This window comes from Drosophila santomea, chromosome X (genome assembly GCF_016746245.2).
Source record: "Drosophila santomea strain STO CAGO 1482 chromosome X, Prin_Dsan_1.1, whole genome shotgun sequence".
Taxonomy (NCBI): Eukaryota; Metazoa; Arthropoda; class Insecta; order Diptera; family Drosophilidae; genus Drosophila; species Drosophila santomea.
In genome coordinates, this window is record NC_053021.2 from 12,776,519 (window position 1) to 12,799,810 (window position 23,292).

Sequence of the window (23,292 nt, forward strand, 5' to 3'; positions counted from 1 at the left end):
CGTGTGGCCGCAAGCGAAACCTTCAAAGCACAACAACATAGAAGAAATAAAAAAATTAAACATTTCTACAAGCCGAGCTTGCCTCAAAGTTGAGATTTCTAATGTCCTTTAATATTTTGAAAGTTAATGGGCTATTTTCTGCAATATTTAAGGGGAATAGTTCCTTGAAATGTTTATAAACCAACTATTCACTTAAAGATACGATATTAATATTATAACTTTCTATTGAACAAACTATTGTATGGAAATGCTGTACCTTTTAATAGAATATCAAAGTAAGACTGAGTTCGATAGTAACTTCCTGGTGCTTTCTAGAATGCCAGCTAAAGTCGTTGAGGGTGAGGCCCCAAAGTCGATAACCCTAAATGGCCAAAAGCAAATGCAATTTGGCTAAAGGAAGTGAAAGGAGCTCGCTGACTTAGTACTTAGCGGTGCAGGCGAGTCACGGCCATATTCAGATTACACGATACCAGCCGATGCCACGCCCACTCCCCGGGGGCAGTATCCCCTTTGGGGGCGGAGGGTATCCCTCAGCACGTCGCACATTAATGGCCCTACGAAAACAAAAAAACAAAAAATAGAAAAGAAAAATAAAAGAAGAAAAAAGAGAGCCGGCACAAAATAATTGTTTTCCGTTGAGCAATAATTTTCTATACCTTTCGCTTCCCCACGCCATTTGCCCCCAATAAAGCTTGTCGGTGGGCGTGGCCGTTCAGTGTACTTTATTTGGCCCAGCAAATTGAGTTAAGTGTAAAAGGCAAAACAGAAAATATTAGAGAAATGCCAAAATGCAAGGAGGGATAAGCAGCAGGGCCAAGCCCAACTGCTCTAAAACTGGGTGAAAATGTCTGAAAAGCGAAAATGTGGAAATTGTGGAAAAGCGGAAGTGGAACACTTGCCTGCTTGTCCACCTTTTTTAGCCAAAAGGATGGGTTAATTAACCCACCGTCCAGTGGCCAACTAATCTAAATGATTTGTGAGGCGAGCCAACGTGAAAGCAAGAAATTTTAAATGTAAATTAGGGGTATGAAAGGTATACAAGTTTGTAGTATAAAAACAGTTTGCTAAATACTTAACAAAAATAAGTTTCACATTTATTCATTTGTTGTTCTCGAACATTGTGGCTCTAGTTGCATTAATCAACAGTTACCGAATGTTGGCAGCATAATTTGTCTATTAGGGTTTTAATGACAGCATTGCAAATACAATGATGTAATTTTAATGCCTCCAGCCAACGCTCATTATCTGTTAAGTTGCCCCACTACCACTTATTTTCTTGACCAACACACACACACACACGTATATTTATATATGCGGATTAATGAGGCCACAAAATGAGCTTCTAAATGACCAACAAAAGGAGGAAAAACCCGTGAAATGGCAGGCAGGGCAGAAAAAAAAACAAGCTAACACGGGGAAAAACCGAAAAACATTGTTGCCGCAATTGTCTTGTATTGTGAGTAGATTTCCCTGTTATTGTTTGGCCTTTGCTTTACTTTACTTCACTTCTGTACTCTGCTCACATTCATTACACACACACAAAGGGTGTTTGAGGAAAATGAATGGAAAATGGGCGGGAAATGGGTGGAAAATGTAGGGCCGACATTGTTGCATCGTGGGGCCCGCCGTATTCAGCGTTAATTTTATGGATCCTGTTCAACTTAAGCAGCACATGAATCTCGTCCACCCATTCCGCCTCCACCAGGATGCTTCATCATACCCACTAATGGCTGAAGGTCTTGGAAAAACCCACGCTATTCACCCTGCATTCACCCTGCATTCACCCGGCATTCACCCTGCATTTGCCCGCATTCACAATGCAAAATGAAAATAAAAATAAAAATGAAAAGAAATAAAAACAGCAACATCCTAAAGCGCAGCGGCAACGCCAAACTCCTTTTAAGCACAAGAATTATTATCCTGCTGGCCTTCGGAGGCTCCTTTATTTTGCAGGCAGTTTTCCACACTGCTGAAAATCCCCTGTACACTGCAAGTGTAAACTTTATCGCATAAAAATAGAAAGGAAAAAACTTTCCATTGGAAGTCGGGGCCCAAAGGGAACCGTTTTTGGCCAGTTGTTGAGGGATTTGCAGACCAACGATGTTTGGTCATAGGTTTAGCTTTGATTTTGGTTTGATTCTCTAAGCGGTTTTATGCCCAAAAAGTGAATCAAAATCTCAAAGAGCTCGTGAAAAGGGCCAAAAGGGAATTAAAGGATTGAAATTGTTGATGTTATCATTGTATGAATCTGCATGAAAGCATTTCATAACCAAACTTATACACTACAGAATAAACAATTGAATTATTTTGTTTAATAAGAAAACACCTCTAGAGGAGCCCTCATTGTTATTCTATTATATACTCAAATTCCATTTACTAATTACACAACACGAGAAAATCAGCTTAAGAAATGTAAAACCATTTTGGGCCGAGAAAGGTGTTTATTAATGGGAAATCTGAATCCCAGTGAAAACTGGAACATATTTCTTTGGGATACGTTTGTAGAAAAAGCCACAATTGCAATCCAATGCTGTGGGTGCTTGTTAATTATTAAATCGAATTAATTGCTTTTCATTACTACATTTACAATAATATCAAATCCATTTTGTGCTCTTTCCCTAGAAGTCAATATTTATTTTCAATTTGACTTGTTTTCCTTTCAACTATGTTGTCATTGACAGCAAAGCATCAAAGAGTGGTTTAATTTCAACCCATTCCATTTAAAGGCTTATCCTATGCAGCTACTATTTTTGAGGTTTTTTAAAAGTTTTTTTTAAATTTTTTTTTAGTTTTTCTTTAGTTTTTCTGGTGTTTGTTTGACAGCCTACAGTTAAAACATCCAGCGTTCCATTGTTTTTATGGTGTTCAATTGTTCAATTGACGACGTATGAGTTTACAAAGAACTCTTCAAACATTTTGTTTAAATAAATTAAGCCGTAAAATGTAGAGTACCAAAAAAAAGGTTGTACAAAATGAGGTAGATAAAGGTGAAGACATTTGGCTAACGATTTGCACGTTTCGATTTAAATTGAGGGCGAAAAACTGGAACAAATTGTATGGGTGGCATTGAGAGAGATCCAAACAAATTGCTGGGTATCAATTTAATGGTGCATGCTGTATTGATGAGCCACTCGGATGGATGGTTAATCAGAATTGCTGGCGGAATGGACAATTTGTATGTCCTTAGACGAGTTTGTCGTGGCATGTTTATGGCATAGTTTGTTTTGCCAAAGCGCTTTCTGTCATCATTTGCGTGAGTAATTGCATGATAAAGTGCTGGCAAAATGGCCACAGTTGTGATTTGATGGGCATTGGCACTTGCAACATGTTGCAACTGGATGCGGCGCGTGGAGAAAAGCGAGGATTTCCCTTTTGTTGCCTTATTGTTGCCATTTAAGCATCTCTTGAATGTTACGAGCGGACATAAAAAAAAAGCCAGCGGTGCTGCACAAAAATATGTCAAGCGTGTGTGCGGGCGATAAACCCGTCACACACACACACACACACACACTAATACACCGCTGCAGTATTGCATATGTGTGAGTGTGTATCTGTGTGGGCCATAACTTGAGGCGCCATTTAACTGCATTGCGTGCTGGCCCTTTTAATGGCCCGTCTTAAATGCATGGGAAAACGAAACGAGGCGAGGGGATGGCGACTAAAAAACTCCTCTTGCAAAATGCAGGCCCCTAAAACAAGAACTCGAAATAAATTGCTCTAAATAAAGGATATTAATAGATCATTAAACGCGTTTGTGCACACCTTTAAGATTTAAACTATAAAACAGCCATTGAAATCTTCGCTGAAATGTGAATATGATAATATATATATACCATATGATTTTAAGCTATGTTTTGAGGTTTTTAATGCATGTTTATATGTTTTTAATGAATTCCCATATAAACAAATGTTTCTTAAGGCCTTGAATGAATGGTTATCACATTGAATTCATTGGGGTTGATAGGCCGAAACAACATCTGTTGTCAGCAGCCCCGCTGATTGGATGGTCTGTTCCAAGGAGCGAAAGACACGTCATGCAAACCACGTTTACATGCTTTCAAGATACACTCAAAAAAAAAGCTCAACAGATAGCTAAAAGTAGCTGAGATAAAAGTAGTAAGATATAAGTAGGCACGCAACTGAAAACCTTTTGAAATACAGATTAGTAGGCACGCAACTGAAAACCTTTTGAAATACTGATTAGACTTTATGCGGCACATAAATGGTTGTTATGCGTAATCACGTCGAGAATTTCTCTCAGTGCACGCAGAGAGCGCTATCACAAGAGAGCGGCGCTGCGATAATGCATATAAATATAACCCGATCATCGGTTTTACTCAGTTGATTGCCGGAATTCGTGAGCAATGGATCGTTGGCAGAATCGCGTGGCCGTAATCAGTGGCGCCAGTTCCGGAATCGGAGCTGCCTGTGCCCGGCTCTTGGTGTCCGCCGGTCTGCAGGTGGTGGGCCTGGCCCGGCGCACCGATCGCCTGGAGCAGCTGCGTCAATCCCTGCCGGAGGAGCAGAGGCAGCGCTTCCATCAGCACAAATGCGATGTGTCGCAGGAGCGGCAGGTGGACAATGCCTTCGAGTGGATCGAAAAGGAGCTGGGCGGCATCGATGTGCTGATCAACAATGCCGGCATCGTGCTGGGTGGCCAGCTGCTCGATATGCCCACCAAGGACATTAGCAACATTCTGCAGACGAATCTCATGGGCAGCATTTACTGCACCAAACTGGCGGCCGGCAGCATGAGACGCCGCCAGGTGGCCGGGCACCTGATCTTCGTGAACAGCACGGCCGGAGTGGCCGGGTATAAGCCGGATCCGGCGGATGAAAGCCTCAATGCCTACACGCCCAGCAAATTTGCCTTGACTGCCGTACAGGAGATCTGCAGACAGGAGCTGATCACTCAAGGATCAAGGATCAAGACCACGGTGAGAGAACTTGTTTATCCATCACTAACAAAAGAAAAACCATTTACCAGCAAAAGGTTGTGAAAATTCATAAATAATTAATACCTGCTCAAGCATAAAATACTTACTATGCCGATAAGCACAGCTGCTTTGATACAGTACAAGCGCGTTATCAAGGCCAATTGATATTAATCTTTGTAAACCACATTCAAGAAATGCGTAAATAATATTTGGAAAAATTCCCCAATCCTGCAGAGCATCAGTCCCGGCTGGGTGGCCACCGAGATCGTTCCGGACGAGACGAAGGCCAAGCTGGGCGAGGTGATCCTCCAGGCGGACGACGTGGCCCAGGCTGTACTGTACGCCCTATCCACACCGCCACACACTCAGGTGGAGCAGATAACGCTGAGGGCGGTGGGCGAGTACTTCTGATTTCTACTTTCGGATAGCTGATTGCTGATTGCCCAACCGAGAACGCAGTTCCACAGCCCCAGAGATTAGGCAATCGACTTGCAGTGGAACATCATGCAGTAAGAATCAAATAAAGGCGAACGACCCGACCCGACATGGCACCCATTTGGTTTGCCACAAAACTGTTTGCTCTCACCTCGTTTCGTTTTATTTTTATTGTGGCGTTCAGTTGCGTATATGTGCTCAGCACCTTTCCGCAAGCCAAATAAATAATTCAGTTTTCTACACTACCAATGGCATCGGGTGGTATTGGTGGTAATGGTGGTATTACAAGGAGAGGCACATGTAGTATTTGCCTAGGCCTGGTTAAAAATTTATACTCGCATAGCGCCCCAATTGGGCTCTTTATAATGACAGCGATAGAGTCATCGAACGGGAGCTCTTAATAAATGGCCAATAATAAATTTCCAAGGGGCTAACTTGGCAGCTTGAAATAATATTCTGAAAGCCATTTTAAATAGGGGATATATTATTTATACAAGTTTCAGTGGTGGTAGCAAGTGCATTGTTTGTTAAATTAGTATCATCAGTATTTTAGCCGTGGCCTCTTTCACTTTTTAATTCAATTATATTAGGTAAAGTTTCTAGGCACGACCTCTAAAGTTACTTTGACACTCGCTTTTAAAGTAAATTGAATTAGAAACGAATGATTGCGTATATACCCAAGCAGATTTTATTTAATGCATTTAGGACTTTGACTTGAATTTGGTTTCATGTGATTAAATTAAGTCATGTGTCCACCACCAAGCGATAAATAAAGAAAAAAAAAACAAACTTTGAGATATGCTCTTAGTTGTGGCCAAAATAGTTTGGCCAGACAAACTTTTTGTGTGTGTGCCTGTGTGTGTGAAAGTTGTTTGCTGCCACAGCCACATAATCAAAGAATTAATTTTAAAATCTATTTGCTTTCTGGCAATTGTGCGAATAAATTCTCGAAAACTCCCAGCCAAGCAGCCAACCAGCCATCCTGCCATGCGAATGAATGGCCACTTGGGCTTAGTCGAGTTGAGTATTACGTATACGCACATTACGTATACGCATCGTTCGCGACACGATTTGGTACTTAGGACCACAGCCTCAGTGGGGCATGTAATTGCACTCGCTTTCGAGGCTTTCGAGACGAAAAATGAACAAATTTCCAACATTAGGATGGGGAGTCAAGTCAAAAATTCGGGCCAAGGCATCATGTACAGCATCCATATTATCTCAACGTAATTATTTTATTTCATTTAAGCTTCAGCGCTTAAACAAAAGTTGTTCGACACAGTCCGTTTTTTTTCCCCCAATTTTAATGCTCATATTTCAACGAAGAAGATAAAACTTTTTTGCAACCTTTAATGACAGAATAACACATCACATCTGCGCCCTTCGCTAAATTCTGTTGCCATTTTCGTGGATTCTCTGAATGAGAAGATTATTTCTAGCGAAGTAAAATTAAATTAATTTCAGCTAAGTCTGCATTCATTCTTTGCTTTACGAAAATATTTATTAATCAAGCTCTTATACATTCGAAATTTTCTATGATATATAATAATACTTGTATGAATGACAACTGTGTTCTTGGAAAGAAAGGATTTGCATTGCCAAATTCGCTGACTGCCAGCTCAGAAGTTTATTTTTGTTTGACAGATAACCCGGAAAAACCCACAGATGCGTCGCACTTCACTCATTTCCGGCATTTTGTTTCAAATAAATTTATAACAAATGTCATATAGCACCAAAGTTTTCCTGCCAACCAGCATGCGAAATATTTTCCCCCTTTTACTTTAGACGTTAAAAGGCAGCAGATTTAGTGTCCATATTCATACAGGTTTTCAGAAGATTAAACGTTATTTATGCACAGTTTTTATTGATAAAATACAAACTTTACCCTTTGGTATTTGAAACTCCTAATATATTACTTAAAATTTCTCAAATATTCCTATCGAAAGCAACATTGTTTTACGCATATATTTTCATTGAATCCCCAGATTTGTTGGACATTTTGGATTTTATTTGTAGCCGAGAATGCCAACGAAGACTTTAATGCAATTTAAACACGTAGAGAGCTTTCGAAGGCGGATATGTTTTCCCTGGCTTAACCTGTTTAAGTGAAATCCATTTTTGGCCAGACTCGCAGTTCAGATGCATGGGATATTTCGGTGGCGCAAGAACCCAACAATATGCAACATGTTTATGGCATTTTTGCCCTTGGCCCTTCAGTTATTTTTGGATTTGAAACGCTCCCCCCCCCACTTCCACACTTCCTCACTTCGCCACCTGTGTGTGTGTGTGTGTGTGTGCAGCTCAATTGAGGAATTTTTGGGTCCAGAGGATTTGGCCTGGTCCTTTCGCCTCCTACATCTACATATCTGCAGTGCGGAAGCTGCTGTGGTTGCCGGCTAGTTTTGGTGTTTTGAGCAGCTTTTCCTGCTATCGACATTTACTTTATGACACAAAACGCCCACAGGCACTCTCGGAACTCTCTGTTTGGGACAATTGTGGCATACTCGCATACTCGTATATGTGCTGACCTGACCTTTGGCTCCCGTGTACGGTTTGCATTCGAGGTGAATTCCCAGAAATTAAAACCGGTCATCATCCATCAAAAGCCAATTCTGGCCTACACTCAAGCCTTGAAGCGCTGGCAACATTTTGATTGAAACACTTGATTGAAATTTGTGGTGGCTTTATTAGCACCCAAATGTATATCAGTTTGTCGATATTCCTTGACATTGGCGACATTGATGAATACGTAGAAAAATAATAACCCTTAATATTTGAGTTCGATTTCCAACGAAGTGAGTTGTTATTTGGCAACCGCAAAGGAAATGAAATGCTTTAGAAATCACTTGGGGCTTGAAAAACACCTAGAAATGTGTGTTTATTAAAGTTAGTGTAAATTCTACTTAATCGCAAGCCATCACAACATACATTGCCCTTAATCAAGTGCAATTAGGGGCATATATTTTTCGTGATTGCCCTTTCGTTTGGATGTCAATCAAAATTGATCCATGGGCGTCAATTTGGAATGGGTGTGTGCATTTTCATTTTCCGACCTCATTCGGGTGAAAATTCGGTCATGCTCAAAGTGCTCAGCCATCATCGTCATTGTCAGGCAATTTACAAGCTAAACAAAGGCAAACAATAAGTGCCAGGAAAATTGCCAAACAGTGTCCCATCATCATCATCATCATCATAGCCGGCTGCAGTCGGTATTTCAGATTTTCTGATTGATGAGGTTTTTAGCTCAAGCCCCAGAAAGCCAATCCCCGATTGCTCTACAACATAGATTCCCCAGGTGCACTCTCCTCTCAACTTTCTGCGTCTAAAGCAGGCTGGCTAGTAGTTGGTGGCAAAAAATTTAATAAAAATCCATGCACACACGCAGCAAATACTAAGAGTTCAGATAGTTCAAGTGATTTGAATGGTTCAAATAGTATAGTACTGCTCGAGACAATCAAACTGCACAAATATTACAATAAGGCGAGAGAATCTGCAGTTTTGCATGCCTGCAAAAACATTGACAATCCGGTTGGCAAACACGTTCCGTTTACTTTGCATTTGCATTTAATGAAGCAAAAACATAGCCGCAGGATGATTTCAATTGCTACAAGTTCACTTTGTACTCCTGAATGGTATCAGCAATATTCAGGAGCATACCACTAATCGGCAATTCTGCAGTAATTGCCACAGCATTTTATGCCCAAGGCTTTCGAGTTGATTTGTAAGCGAAATGTGCCTTCTCGATGATATCAAAACGTAATATGAGTTGATAAAAACGAAATATTTCCCAATTGATTGCTCTAAATATTTTAAAACTAATTGATGGATAAATGAAACCGAAGACAACATTGCCTTTATAAAGAAAAAACATTTGCATTTCAGTTTTCGCTCAGTGCAAAGTGGGAGGGCAATTGCATTCGTTGCTATTGAATTACACTCGTGCCCACACATGCATGCACTCCTGCGTCTGCGGCAAAAAAGGGCGGAAAATATAAAATCCGGAAAAGGGAGTTCGCCCGGAGAATCAGGATCCGCACCACGGTTGCACGATGCACGATGCACGATGCACGGCGATGACGGCGCGTGCGGCATATTAGCTTTTTGCCCTTGCACATAATTTGCAGCATAACGTTTCGTTTACATGATTAACAACTTTTCACTTTTCACATTTCGCTTTTCACTTTTCTTCTCGGCTGCTTTGTGCACAGCACCGCGAACTAAACGAATAAAATGAGCGGGTTAAGGGTCCTGAACGGCGAAACTTGTAGCCTGAACCATTTCAATTGTAAGCTGGGTAGGCAAAAATAATCCAGAAAATACTCCAAACCGAACACAGAGAGAGAAAGCCCAAAGTTTTCCAGCCTTTTCCCATTATAATCATAAAGTTTTGCCGCTTCCCCCGCTTTTGTGTGCTATTCCATTTGCTTTTTGGTGTTAGTCAAGAACCCTTAGTTTTTTGTTTTTTCGTTTTTTTGTTTTTTTTCTTTTGCACCTCCCTCAAACGCCCCAAAACTCACACAACAACTTTGCATATTTAAGTCAAATATGTTAATGGCAATGGGTATTTGGTTAGGCTGAATGAGCGGAAATAAGCGGATCAAAATTCACAAGTCCGCAGGCTATATTTTTAAGCTTCAAATTTAATAAGGTAATTTATTTGAAACTGTTGCGGCAGTCAATTACACATTGAGCCACCAAAAGTTGAGTTGCCTAAAAAAAGCAGAAGTAAATAAAGAGCTTAATCTAGTTAAAAAGCCGTCAATAAAAGAACGCCACCAATTACCACTCGAGTAACTCAAATATAACTAACTGCATTTGCTGCGCTTCTCTGTGCTGCGCACATTTGGGAAATTAAATGCAACTCCTTGAGCCCGTACTCAAGTTGATCCTTGAACTTGGCTGCCTTTCCCGTTGACATGGCGAGGTGGAGTGGGTTTGCCAGCAGTGCTCAGATGATTCTAAGCCGCTTAGTGGCGACACAAAAGTCACCAGCACGAATATGTGGACATAACAATGAGAAATGGAGGAGTGGAGGAGTGGAGGAGTGGAGGAGTGGAGGAGTGATGGCGTACCAGCTTCCGTTTCCGCTTTCTGCAGTCGCTTCCGCTGCTCGAGGCTTTTGCCGCCAAGACGACATCCCTTTAAAGCATAATAAACTTTAAGCACTTATATTTCTTTTCTTTTCTTTGCCTACCCATGTTGATTTTGCTCCTTATAAAGTTAAAGCAATAAAAGTAACGTATACGCCATCGATTACTGAACAATTATCGAGGGCTCGTCTTCCGTTCACCTGCCTTTAGCTGACACTCAAATTCACACCGTCCAATTTGAAAAAAATGCGCTTTAAGGCAGCTACGAATTGAAATATACATATATTTCCATGACTTTCTGCCATTAACTGGTATTTATTTATTGTGCATGTGCAAAAAGTAATATTCAAATTGATTGTATTTTTTGGTCAGTAATAAAATTCAATAACTGTTTCAATTCTCATGTTCTATAAAAATATGTATTTGCTGAAACTGCCTTTATATGCACCAAAAATAAAGTTAAGCAAATAGGAGAAATGCTGCATAAAATGTATAAAAACCCATAGCTGCTTCTTTAATTTTAAACGTAATAAATAAGGATATTACTCTTTATTATAAAGTGCAGAGCTTTATTTGTTCGAAAGCTATAAATATGGGTTTATTTGTAGACAAAGAAAAAAAGGAAAAACGTGGGTTAACATTTTAATTTCCTGATATACAAATAGAAGTGCAAATAGGTACTGGCCAGAATAAATTAATATATATGCCACTGTCAAAGGCGAAAATGGCCAGTTATAAATACCAAATATATAAATTCATTTTTGTGGGTGTCTTTGGTGTCTTTGGGACAGTAATATCCTTTTAGCAGTTTAAGGCTGCACTTTTAAATGCTGGTGCACAAAAGGACCCGCACTTTACAAAGGAAAAAGCGATGGGCTTAGATGGATAGATGGATGGATGGATGGATGGATGGATGGATGGATGGATGGATGGATTGTTAGAAGGAATAGAATGAAATGTACCCAAGTGGGCAGAAAAAGAGCCTTGAGCAAGTGATTTGCATGCCAAATTGATGATAGTTTGTTGATAGTCTGTTGATTTTTCCTTGCTTCTTTAAGTTATTTTTTTTTACTACCATTAAGCTGATTTGATGCGAGCCCTGTGTGGCAGTCTATTTGTGTAAGTATAATCGATTTATCGAAATGCAATGATAAATATGAAAATGCTTTTAGCTCTAATGAAATGCATTCACTTTTTCACAACGTGCTTCAGTTAACCTTTGAATTGCAAGTTAAACTGCATATTTCGAGATGATAGGGATTTAACTAATTCATTTACGATTTATGTCAGTGCCAGGCATTCATGGTAACTTCAATATAGTTTCCGCACATTTTCCTGGCAATAAAGAAAATGTAGAAAATTCGTAGAAACTTGCCGGACAAAGGATAAAGTTACTCGACTGTTCGCAGACAACAAGCCTATCATTTTCCATCGCAGTGAGGTCAAAAGGTTGCAAGTTGATGGGCGTGTCAAGGCGGGGCCAAGCTCGTAGCAAAGTTTTTAATTTCTAATAACGATACCGCCGAGCTGCTAGCTGCTAGCTGCTCTCAACTAAATTGCCAAAAGTGCAAAGCAAAAGGCAATAAAAACAAAGCCGGGCTAATTGCTAGTGCGTTGAGTGAGTGCACTTAGGTTGGGTCAACTTTTGATCGAAGTTATTTGCACTAATTAAAAATCCATCACGTAATGAAGACAAAGTTGGTTGCATGCAACCGGATACCTTGGGGTCACAAAACCAATTTTGTCAATTCAAAAGGTGGCCGGCCATCAATTAATTAGCCAAATAGTCGACAAATATGAAGACCACTGCTAAAGCGTTATTAAGATTGTTATTTACACATCATGTACTGAATTTATGTTTACCAATTTATCGTACAATAAAAGAAAAAGAGTACACAAAATACATTTCATTTAAATGACAGCTTTTGGACAAATTTACACTGATATTTGGGCCACACAAAGAGTTAATGGCAATGATAAGAACTTTTCGTGATAGTTATATGATGATTAATTGTGTTCATAACATTGTGAGTACATAAGTGGTCTGGGAATTGGAATTGGACAATGAAAATGAAACATAAATTAAGTAATAATGCTAATTCTGTATCTGAAACTAAATCTGAATCGGAATCTGAATCTGAATCTGTTTGAATAGAGTCAAGCTCAATCACAAATTCTGTTGATATTTCGTTGCAAATTCTATTAGTTTGCGGATTGACGGACATACAAATTGAACAAAAATTTGGTCAATAAGCAAATTGATTATGTAGCACTCCTTGGCAGCCATTTGGCAGACAAATACATATATCTACACATAAATACATATTTATTTGCCTTGGGCATGAAAAGGACCATTCAAAAATTGTCCAAGCATGGCAAACGATGAATGGGGAAAATGCGGAAAATCTACTCGAGTGGGGGAAAAACCATTTGTGGACCACTAGACAAAATTAGCTAGAGAATCGCTTAGTAATGGCATTTTCATAAATTTATCTTCGTAAATGCGTATTTATATAAGCATATTTTGTGGAAATCATTCGATGTGCTCCGGTTTTTGCATTCAACGTTACAATTCAAATATTTGGTTGGTCGGCCATTGTTTTTGAAACAACTTTTCATTTATTTATATTTAAATTTTCATTATTCATTTGACGTCACTGAATCTCATTTCGCTTCGCTACGATTTGTTTCGTTTTCATTTCCCGGTTCCTCTATCTCTCTATCTCTCTCTCTCTTCACATTTTGTCGCCTCATTTTTCCCCGTTTTTCCGCCGGTTTTTCTTTTGTTTTATTGATTACGCACATTTGAAAATCAATCAGCGAACCAATCGCTCGGGCCCATTGACTGAAGTTTTGTTTATTTGTTCATTTTCCAGTCACTTTTTTCTGAGTGCGCCCGATTCTTTAATGTTTTTGGCCTGGGCAAGCACTTTGCTCCTAATGGCCAAAAATCGAGGGGCTAAATTGCCACAAAAAATGCTTTACGACTTCTTGAGATACTGAGGTCATAGAAATATATATATATACGAGTGTACTCGTATGTTTTTAAAAAATATCGAATAAAAAAGCAGGCGAATACAGCTGTACATATGTTGTACAAGGTCTCATTTATAATGAATAAAGTCTTAGAAATAGATGAGCTATTTGCAGCAATTCATTAAATTGGTATTAAATGCCTGCACTAAACTTCAGTTATTTCTTTGATATTGCCAATTGAAATTTGCAAAATTGGGCAATCGAAATAGATCAAATTGAATTTTGCATGCCGCAATGTAGACTTTGCATTTGCAACTCGATAGAAATAACGAAACCACGTATACTTGATAAGTTTTCCCCTGGCATCCAATGTTGTGCTCTGGTACAAGATTGTTTACTCTATTTGGATTTGGATTTGGATTTGTTTATTTTTATTTTCCTTTGTTCAATCCACAAAAGGGCAACGCATCCTGCGAGTGTGTCCTGTCTGGTGGGCAAACATACATCTCTTTTATGTTTGCTTTTGGAGAATGCGCCTGGGAATCTGAGTATCCAGCAAAGGATCGAATCTCGTTTCAGCTCCTAACTGCAGGCAATTTTTCTATTTTCCACATCATTAGTTTTCAATGAATATCTTTGTTGCTGTAGTTTTTCTGCTGGGTTAAGTGCCCCGCTCCATTGTGATTCCCTGGCATAAGCAAATAAACTTATAAATTGCCCAGGACCAAAACAAAATCGAAGCAAAACGAACGACAATCGGCTGGCCAGCAGGAGCAGCAAAAGTTCAATAGCAGCCATAAATCAAAAACACTGCCATGGGAAATGAAATGAAGAAAAGCGAGGGCTTTTCCCTGCTTTTTGTTGGTATTTGTTGCTTTTTGTTTCCTTTGCTTTCCACAAACTTCAGTGGGTCGAGGCAAGTGCGTGTGTGTTTTGCCTAAAGGCAATGGTAATAGAATTAGTTTATTTTCTCGTATTTGACTTTTTGTCGCACGTTGTTGTTAAATAAGCAATATGAACAGCGTTTTCGATTTCCGCACAAAATTCATGCACGAGCGACACTGGGAAATCATTTGAAGTCACTGCGAATGCCCTGCGGTCGACAACATCTTCATTATCGCCTTCAATTACCACTATCATCATCATCCGTAAAAAAAAATCAGAAAAAAACAGAAAAAAAACAGGACAAACAGGACACGAAGAAAACATAAATATATTTCTGGCAAATCAAGCAAATCAAAATCAAAGTAAATACCCAGACAGGAAGAAGTAAAAGCCAGAGGGCTTGGCTTCTTAACGGACATTTATTTTCGACCAAGGAGCATCATTCAATAAAATCAAATGCTCATTTTTTTCTCTTTTCGCTAACACCCATTTGATATTATGGCTACATGTTGATGGGAAAATATTTTTCCATAATTACATGGCAGTTGAAAAACAGAACAGAATGGGAAACTTTTATCACAACTTTAATTTTCCTGGTGGCCTAAAGTGATCAATAAAACGTCCACTTTTGCGGGACGTGGCTATCGGAAAATGACAGTGTCATCAGCTTTTAAACCACAAATTGTACATTTCAATGGGAAATTGAATAGAAATAGCATAGAAAAGGCGTTTCGTTTAGTACCGAAACGGGATACACGGATATTGCATTTTTAATGTAACGGAAAGGTTGATTCGAATCTTTTAAATAATAAACAAGTTGTAACCTTCTAATTTAGGGAAAATAAGGTTTGCTATGCCCATTACTTGTAATTCATTCATTTATTTCAATAATATTTGTGGCCATCTAATTGCATTGTGTTCGTTTTGGCTTCAAGGCATATACAATTTGTTATTATTTGCATTTACATTACTTTGACTAATTACATGGATTGTGTTTTTAGCAGGCAATGCGAACAAAGGCGAGCCATTCTCTTCGCAGTACTGATGTTGCAGAGGGAAATTGTGGTGGGAAAATTAATTCTCATGACATGTAATTAACCGATTTACATTAGGAGCAAAACAAAGAAGACACAGGATCGAAAAGGGGAGAGAATCACATACATTTATGTAGATGACCGCATTTCACAATCAAATGTCTCTGTGTTTCTGTATGTTTATGGCATACTTTTGTGGGCAAGGTGGCAAGGAAACATGGAAAACCACACTTTAGACTTGTCTTCTCAGTCACTTGACAAGCTTTGCTTTTCTCTGACCATAAACATTTTAAAATAAACATTCTAAAAAATAAATGTAACTAGTTTTCCTCCCTCATCACAAAGCAGCTTCGTTGGAAGAAAAGCGCTATCAAAAATTACATACAATAGACGAATAACTGACAAAGTCGGTTTGATTCGGTGTAAGGCCTTTATATAGATTTATGTCTCTGCCAATAGCCAATAGCCACTTGCCAGCCAGCTATAATCGCATTTAATGTTTTGGCCCATTTAACTAATGAAATTCTGTGCCGTGAAATGGCAATTGAAAACGTAACTATCGAAGTCGAAATGCTCTAACATTTTAAGTTTGTATTTTGCTTCTAGTTCAGTTTTGCTTGTTCATGTATAACATATTTTCTGGAATACCAAAAGTGTTTTACCGCATTCTGCAAAAAGTTGAAGGTGTTCAACAACGCAATTTATTCAAGCCTTTGAGTTCATATCGATTTGAATGTTTGTGACTTCTGGGAAATGCAAAAGAGTTTATTCCGCACGTACTGAGTGAATTTGGGAATGCTTGTTACTTCTTTTGGACAAAGTGACAACGATGCAAAATACTCAAATGAAATGGAATTGCGGACCAGACCCAAAATGCTTCTATTCTTGGGCAAAGTTTTGCCTTCTAATATTTTATTTATATTTCATTAAATATAAATGCGTTTGCCTTCCAGTTAAGTGGAGTTTCAGTTACCGTTTCTTCAGTTCTGTTCTCTTCTGTCCTGCTCAGCTCGTTCAATTCCCCGTCCATTTGGGCCAACCAACAAGTTGCCAGTGAAATTATTTTATCTTTTTTTTATTTGGCCAAGTCTGGCCTGGTATTTTTCTGCCGTTCCTCTCAATCCTTGGTCGACAACGTCTGGTTAAACAAAACAGAATAAAAATACATGGACTACAAAGGAAAAGGACTGCGAACTGAGCAGTGGGTAGCAGAGGCTGAAGGGCAGCCACAGCCACAGCCAGAGCCACATCGGCAATTATAAAATAACAAAAATGTGGCCAGAATGGCAAAACAAAGGGGCCATTGACTCTGGCTGTGGCTTAAAGCGGCCGAGAGTTGAGTTCATTTTGGGTCACAGGGATTTTGTACTCAACGAGTTGGATTTTCATTTCATAAATATCGCCAATGCCTCAAACAACAGGCAGAAAATCGATCTAAATAGGTTTGCCACCCCGGAAACGGTTGAAAGTCCAGCACAGTTAAGGCCAGTTGCCAGTTACCAGTTGCCAGTTACCAGTTACCAGTTACCAGTTTTGCTGTAGTGTTTAGTTTAGTTTAGTTCAGTTTAGTTCGGGCCAAGAGTTCAACGACACGCCATTAGGAGGGCGTTGGGGGGAGGGGCACATTCGCCCAGCAAGTATTGCGTGCCATTTATTAAGCCATTCCTTGAGCACCATTTGACACCTTGGCCCCGATAAGTTGAGCAATTTATGTAACATGGCAGACGCTTAAATTTGTCATCAGAAAGTTTGCACAGCGATCTGCTGATGGGGTGATAAGGTGTGGGATAGGGTGGCATAAGTTGTTAGCCCGCCAGCAATAATTTATTGCTTCCAAAACATTGATTAATCGTTTTGAAGTGGGCTCAAATTATTAATTAGTCGCTTAGAGCGTACATATACTCGTACACAATTTGATACTGCACACTTTTCAAAATGCTAATAATTCATTTATATATTTCACGGCTATGCATTTACTACTCTAACATCATAGTTATTTACTCATAAAAATCACTTCAAATGGCCGCACATTTGGTGCAATATTGAAGCCCCACGTTGGGCGCCATATGTCACCGGGTACCGTTAGTTTGAATGTTTATGAGGCCTTCTTCTACGTGTGGTTGCCGACGACGGTGCCCGTCATTAATTATTGGTTCCCGTCAGCGTATTTATATTATTACAAGGCGTTGAAATTAATTACCCACTTTGACAATCGATTGGCTGGCGTTTTAACAACGATCGCCAAGTAATCGTGGTCGAAAATTGTTTGCTGGAAGGTTTCGTGTTTGCGTTTCGGTTTACGCCTTTTGGCCACCGCTGACCACGGAACTTTTTTGATTAATTTATTGGTTCGTGCTCTCATTCTCTGCCTATAGCTTAATTTCGTTGCTGTTGGTCTCTGTGTGTTGTGCGCTTTATTGTTTACTTGTAACAATCGACAAATAATGTTTTATGCATAGTCAGCACTTTAACGTTCGGCTTCCTCTAAAGTTTTTCCGTCACGCTACCACACGAAAATCGGACAAAAAAAAAAAAATAAGGAGGAAAAGGTTTAGGAAAATTATATAGAAACTTGGTTAGCTCTGATGCCCGAAAAATCAATTGAATTATTCAACAAGGTGAATAGTGCCTGGTGACTTTAGTGATTGCCACATTTGCCCGCTGGCCTTATCGAATTTCGTACGCCATTATGGGATGGGCAGCAGTTGGCTTCCTCGAGGGAGGTGAATGAGGATAATTATTGATTGGATCAGCGTTTTCGGCGTGCAAGTAAGTGCAGCGATGTGTGCAATGCGAGAGAGCCTTTCCCCGATGCGACAAGCAGCCGTTAGGCGGGGACCACCGACTAATTATAGCCGGGCATGCAGCACCCTGATGGGGGCCATCGCCTGATGGCCACCCACCACCCACCATCCCCACATCCACCCACCCATCCATCCATCCTTCCGTCCTTTGAGTGGCTCCTGCGGTCCTGTGTGGGCGCCTTTCTAGGTATGGCATTACCATCACCACATGCCATGCCCACAATGTACAGCAGTGGGCAGTGGCACCACCCCGTACCACACATGTAATTGTTGCTGAAAGCATATTTAATTGAAACTTATTTCATGTGGCCGGCGTTTTTAAGTTTTTGCTTAAGTTCACTAAATACAATTTCGCTAATGAAAATGGTATGGCAAACTTACCTCAGCGAATTGCAACTATTTTGCTTTTTAATGCACTCTAAGCCAAAACTAAATTGAATAGAAAATCTGGTCAAAAACATACGGGAATTTGGCCTTAACATTGTAAATAATGGTTAAAGCATAGATGGCCAGCTTCATTGAGCTAGTAACAAAATTCCCAATCGACTGGCGTTCAAATTTATTTTCTACCATTTTTTTTTTGCAAATTTTACCATACGTTTCACAAAGCTTTAATTATTTTAGCTGTGTGACGCTGTTAAGTGAAAAAGTATAACGTTCCTTTGAATTTTTCCTTACTGTGAACTGTACTAAGTGGTAATCAGTGAATTGACGGAATATCCAGTTATAATCCATAGATTCTGATAAATGGCGTTTGGTTGTGGACTGATGGTATTACTTAAGGTTTTTTTTTCTCTGTTACTGAGCTGAAACCGCCGTGAAGTCCATAAATTCAAATGAAAATGAAATGCTTGTAAATTGTTGCACATTTTTCATATTCATTCTCTTTTGTGCAAAACTACTGAATACTTTTTGTGCCATTTGGCTGATGGCTTGACTCGTTGCTACATAAAAGCCAATCATCTGCCTTAATGAACGATTTTAACAGCCCTGTGCCAAAAGATTCCCTACGCTGGCAATTAAAACAAGGCATCATTATCATCATCATCGACATTGCCAGACTTTGCATATTAAAAAAGCTTTCCCAGCTCTGGCGATAAATTAAATTGAGTAGCAAAACCAATACAAAGGCATCATTTCATTTATGATACGCCCACTCGATCTGTCCACCCACCCAGTTACCCAACACCCAACGCCCACCGCCCACTTTTCCGCCCAGCTCAAGGCTGTTGGGCCAGCTGCTGCTGTTCTCGCTGTTGGTTTTTGAGGTTCGCTTCGTTACTCCTCGGTTTATTTTCATCCTGTTCTTCATGCCCTCGATTCAATTTTACCATGATAATTATGTTTTTTGCTCTTGATGTATCTTTTTTTTTCGGTTTGCATTTTTTTTTATTTTTTCGTATATCCTGACAGCAGTTAATTCATTTAAATGCCTCACAAAGTGAAATATACGCGGCTTCCTTCGCGTTCGGTTTTAGTGCGGTTTGTGCGCGATTTTAAACGCATCGTAAATTTCTGCTCATTATGTCGAGATGCAAAGGGGTGCAGAAGGGGAAAAGGGGGAAAGTAGTCGCTTTGACTCGACTTAATTAGCTCCACAGGATATGTCCCCCTCTATATAATACATATAATAGTTTCCTTTCGCCCCCCTCCTTTTTTTTACCCCCCTTCGATTCCACATCACACTAATTGGCCACAAATTCAACATTCGTAATGCTGCAAATTAGCTTAAAATACTTGCAAAAAAATTGAAAAGAAAAATTATGCATGAAATTGGGTTATATTAAAACCTCTTAGTGCTCTGTTTTGAGAACAACTTGTTTGGTCAAGTCATTAAAACATAATCTTATTTCCCTATGGAAATTATGAAAATAATTGCAGCTATTTTGGTCGTGCATTTTGGATGGCTTCACAGTCGTTACAGGATTAAAAGTGGCCTTCGATTGTTAATTTTCAAGCATATTCGGCGACAAAATCAAGTTAAAAGTTTAACGGACCGCAACAGGTGCAAGCGGACACGCCCACCGCCCACCGCCCATTGCCAAACTGTTAACGTAATGAACAAATTAGGGGACTTTTCAGTCAAAAAGCTGCGATACCTTTCCCTTTTCCTTTTTTTCTGTGTGGGTGCATGTGGGCGTAATCGAATGGGCGTGGAGCAAAAACAAAAAAAAAACAAAAAACAAAAAGAAAAGCATTTTACTGCCAGACAACCAAAGCAACAGCGTGAAAAGTCAACAGGCAACGAGCAAGCGGCAGATTCAAAACTGAATTTCCATGAACCTTTCACCGCTTCACAGGATATCAGACAGCTAAATTCGCAAGGTAGTCCCTGCCTTTGAGGCATTTTTCGTATTCCTCCTGGTTTTTCCTTTTTTTCCTCCTGGTTTTTGCAGAGCTTCTGCCAAACATTGGTTTCCGCACTTTAATGCGCTTTTAAAGTTCGTAAAGGAATTCGAGCAGAGAAATTGGCATCTTACTTTAGACAAGCAAACCAACTTTTTAATTTTATATCGCTTGTTTCCCATGTACTTGAGATTATTAAGACTTACCAACTATTTGTAAGATAGCTTTGTATTTTATGTACATTTATATTAAGTTTACAATCGCCTATCAAGCCTTCACAAATTGTGGGTTTATTAGGACTCTCACTTGCCGACAAGTTAAATGCCTAATTTAATTGCTTCTTTGACAGTCATTGTTTACGATGCCTAGTGGGAAATTTAATCATTGAATTCTTGAATCCTTGAATCCTCCCCCCTGTGAATGACTTTTGGCTTGGATAATAGACGAAACATATTAAGTGACATATAAAGACCTAAAATCTGCAAAATCTGCTGTATGCTGAATTTAATAATAATAATAATAATCATATTTTTTTCTGTAAGAGTATCGGAAGTTTCCTGGCCGACTTTTGTCACCTTGTTTGCGTTTCGGTTGCCCTTTTTGTATGTGAATGTGTTTGTTATGCCATTTTCTCGCTTGCTTTGCTTTTGTTGCTTTTATTTACAGGTAATTTTTATGCCATTTTCCCGCTCGCATTTTTTGTCATATTGTACTTCCCCGTGCTTTGTTGTGTTCTTGTTTTTCCGACAGTTTTTCCCACCACTTTACCGCCTGCCCGTTTCGTTATTGTAATTTAAAAAACTTTGCCGCTTGTGTTGCGTTGACTCTGCCAGAAAGTTGGCGACTTTAAGTCAAACTTTAAGATGTGAAAATGTCGCTGCTGTTCACATGCTGAAAAGTTGGTCGGGAAATTGTAGTTGGCACCGGGGGGAAAATGTTCATTTTCATTGCGCACTGTAGGAGTGTAGATTTTTGTGGAAAACACACACATGCATCTGCAATTTTCCTTCAGCTCAAAATATAGAAGAAAAAACGAAAGAAAAAGTGTATGAAAATAAAACCCCACTGGCGAAATATTTGCCCTTCCATGCGTTGTCGAGTTATGCGTCAGACAAAAGTTATTAAAAAATCCGTTTGAAGGTTTTTATAGTATGTATGTATGTATGTATATGGGGTATACACGAAGTGCACAAGTTGGGGAAAAGGCCCGGCGAGTATAAAAACAAAAGGAGCACGAATCCAGGGAAACCTTGAAAGTAATTTTGCTTCCTATTTCCCACAGGATTCACTTTCATTCATCTTTCTTTTTTAATCCTGCGAGCTTCAACTTTGCCTTACATTTTTTTAATAAACGTTGCGTTCTTTTCTGCCACATCAAGTTCACTTTAAAATATTTTTAAATATAACAACAGCCATATTTAATTTTATTTAATGTTATATATTACATATACTTCCAGATTTTTTCATATTAGCTTTTATATATTATATTTATTTTAGTATGCATTTTTGTGAAGTTTTAAATTGCTCTTGCTCCACAAATAATTCCTAGCTCAATATTAAACTATTTTCCTTTATGCAGACAACTCGTTCTCATTCAAGAACTCAAACTGTACTGCCAATTATTTTCAAAAGATACTTCAATGGTGAAAAAGTTTGAATAACTCCTAGTTTATTTTCTTTCAACTTGCACATATTTTCCTAACTACTTAAAATTGAGGCACCAATTATTTGAAAGCTCCTTTTTAAGGATTTTAGCTGAAAATGTAGATAACAAAATTGTTCAATATACTTCTACAGTTATAAACTCATTAAATGACTTTTAACCAATTAAAGATGTTTCAAAATTCCATTTACTTTTTAAAGTAACCGGAAAAAAACCCTGGGGAAATATTGCAGAAAATGTATTTCAAGTGCAAAAAGTCGGCTAACTTGTTGCACAAAATGAATTTTCATAAGAAAAACAATGTGGAAAAACGTAGCCACACACAAGTAAGCTTGTTAAACTTGCAGTGGCGAGGGAAAAATAAACTAAGCCGAATAACTTGGCAACCATAAATCACAATCACGACCATCTAGCTGCAGTTGGCTAAAAATTGATAGAATTTTAAATTTCATCGTGAAACTTATTTGTCGTCTATTTTCGCTCACAATTGTTTGAGGCCCCTCAACGCTTTTCGATCCAAAACCAGATCCAGAACGGAAAACAGAAAACGGTGGGTTTGATGGTTATATGGGTGGAAATATAGAAGGAAATATGGGTTGGAAAACTGGCTGGCGGCAAGTTTTCGCTTTGAAATGGAAATTGTGCAAAATGTTGGGCGGCTGTCTGGCCAGGACATTGAATGAAAACAAAAGTGCTGGCAAAAGTTTGAACAGCAGCTGACTGCCACCCCTTTCAACTTGCCTTCATTTCTGCACAGCAAACGAAGGAAGAATGAGAGGCGACAGCTGAGGTCACACAAATAGCACAGAAACTGCGAAAGTCTTCTCTAAAAAATACTACAACTTCTTTCCTCTACAAAGAACATATATTTGTTTAATTTACGATTTTAACACAAGCTTTTTAACTCTAATTAAAAATAAATAGAAAGCTTGTCTTTGCCATATAAGCATCAAACTATTAGAAGTTTTAAATTGTTTTTAACTGGTATCAACAGTTAATGTTAAGGTTTGATTTTACCACTCTCAATAAGTTTTATGTACATATATTTACGCGTTAACAAGTGTTGCTGGCAAAAAAAAGAAGGAAAAAGAGACAGAAACGAAGTCAGATGTGATTGTGCAC

At 39.0% G+C, this 23,292-nt stretch overlaps 3 protein-coding genes across 10 annotated transcripts in view; 2 read left to right on the top strand and 1 right to left on the bottom strand.

Moving 5' to 3' along the window:
• The window catches only part of LOC120457299, a 140,678-nt gene that overhangs the window by 78,259 nt on the left and 39,127 nt on the right, over nt 1-23,292 (top strand). The window lies entirely within an intron of this gene.
• LOC120457292 (eye-specific diacylglycerol kinase) overlaps nt 1-23,292 on the bottom strand; it is a 121,386-nt gene that overhangs the window by 57,890 nt on the left and 40,204 nt on the right. The gene's annotated exons all lie outside the window — the stretch shown is intronic.
• On the top strand, nt 4,354-5,621 carry LOC120457297 (farnesol dehydrogenase). Its single transcript, XM_039644779.1, has 2 exons — nt 4,354-4,937; nt 5,172-5,621. The coding sequence occupies exons 1-2, from the start codon at nt 4,365-4,367 to the stop codon at nt 5,346-5,348; spliced, it is 750 nt and encodes a 249-aa protein (XP_039500713.1). The 5' UTR covers nt 4,354-4,364; the 3' UTR covers nt 5,349-5,621.

Coding starts and splice junctions, on each gene's coding strand:
- LOC120457297 (XM_039644779.1), top strand. CDS start 4,365: ATGGATCGTTGGCAGAATCGCGTGGCCGTAATCAGTGGCGCCAGTTCC. Junction 4,938..5,171: donor GATCAAGGATCAAGACCACG/GTGAGAGAACTT, acceptor CCAATCCTGCAG/AGCATCAGTCCCGGCTGGGT.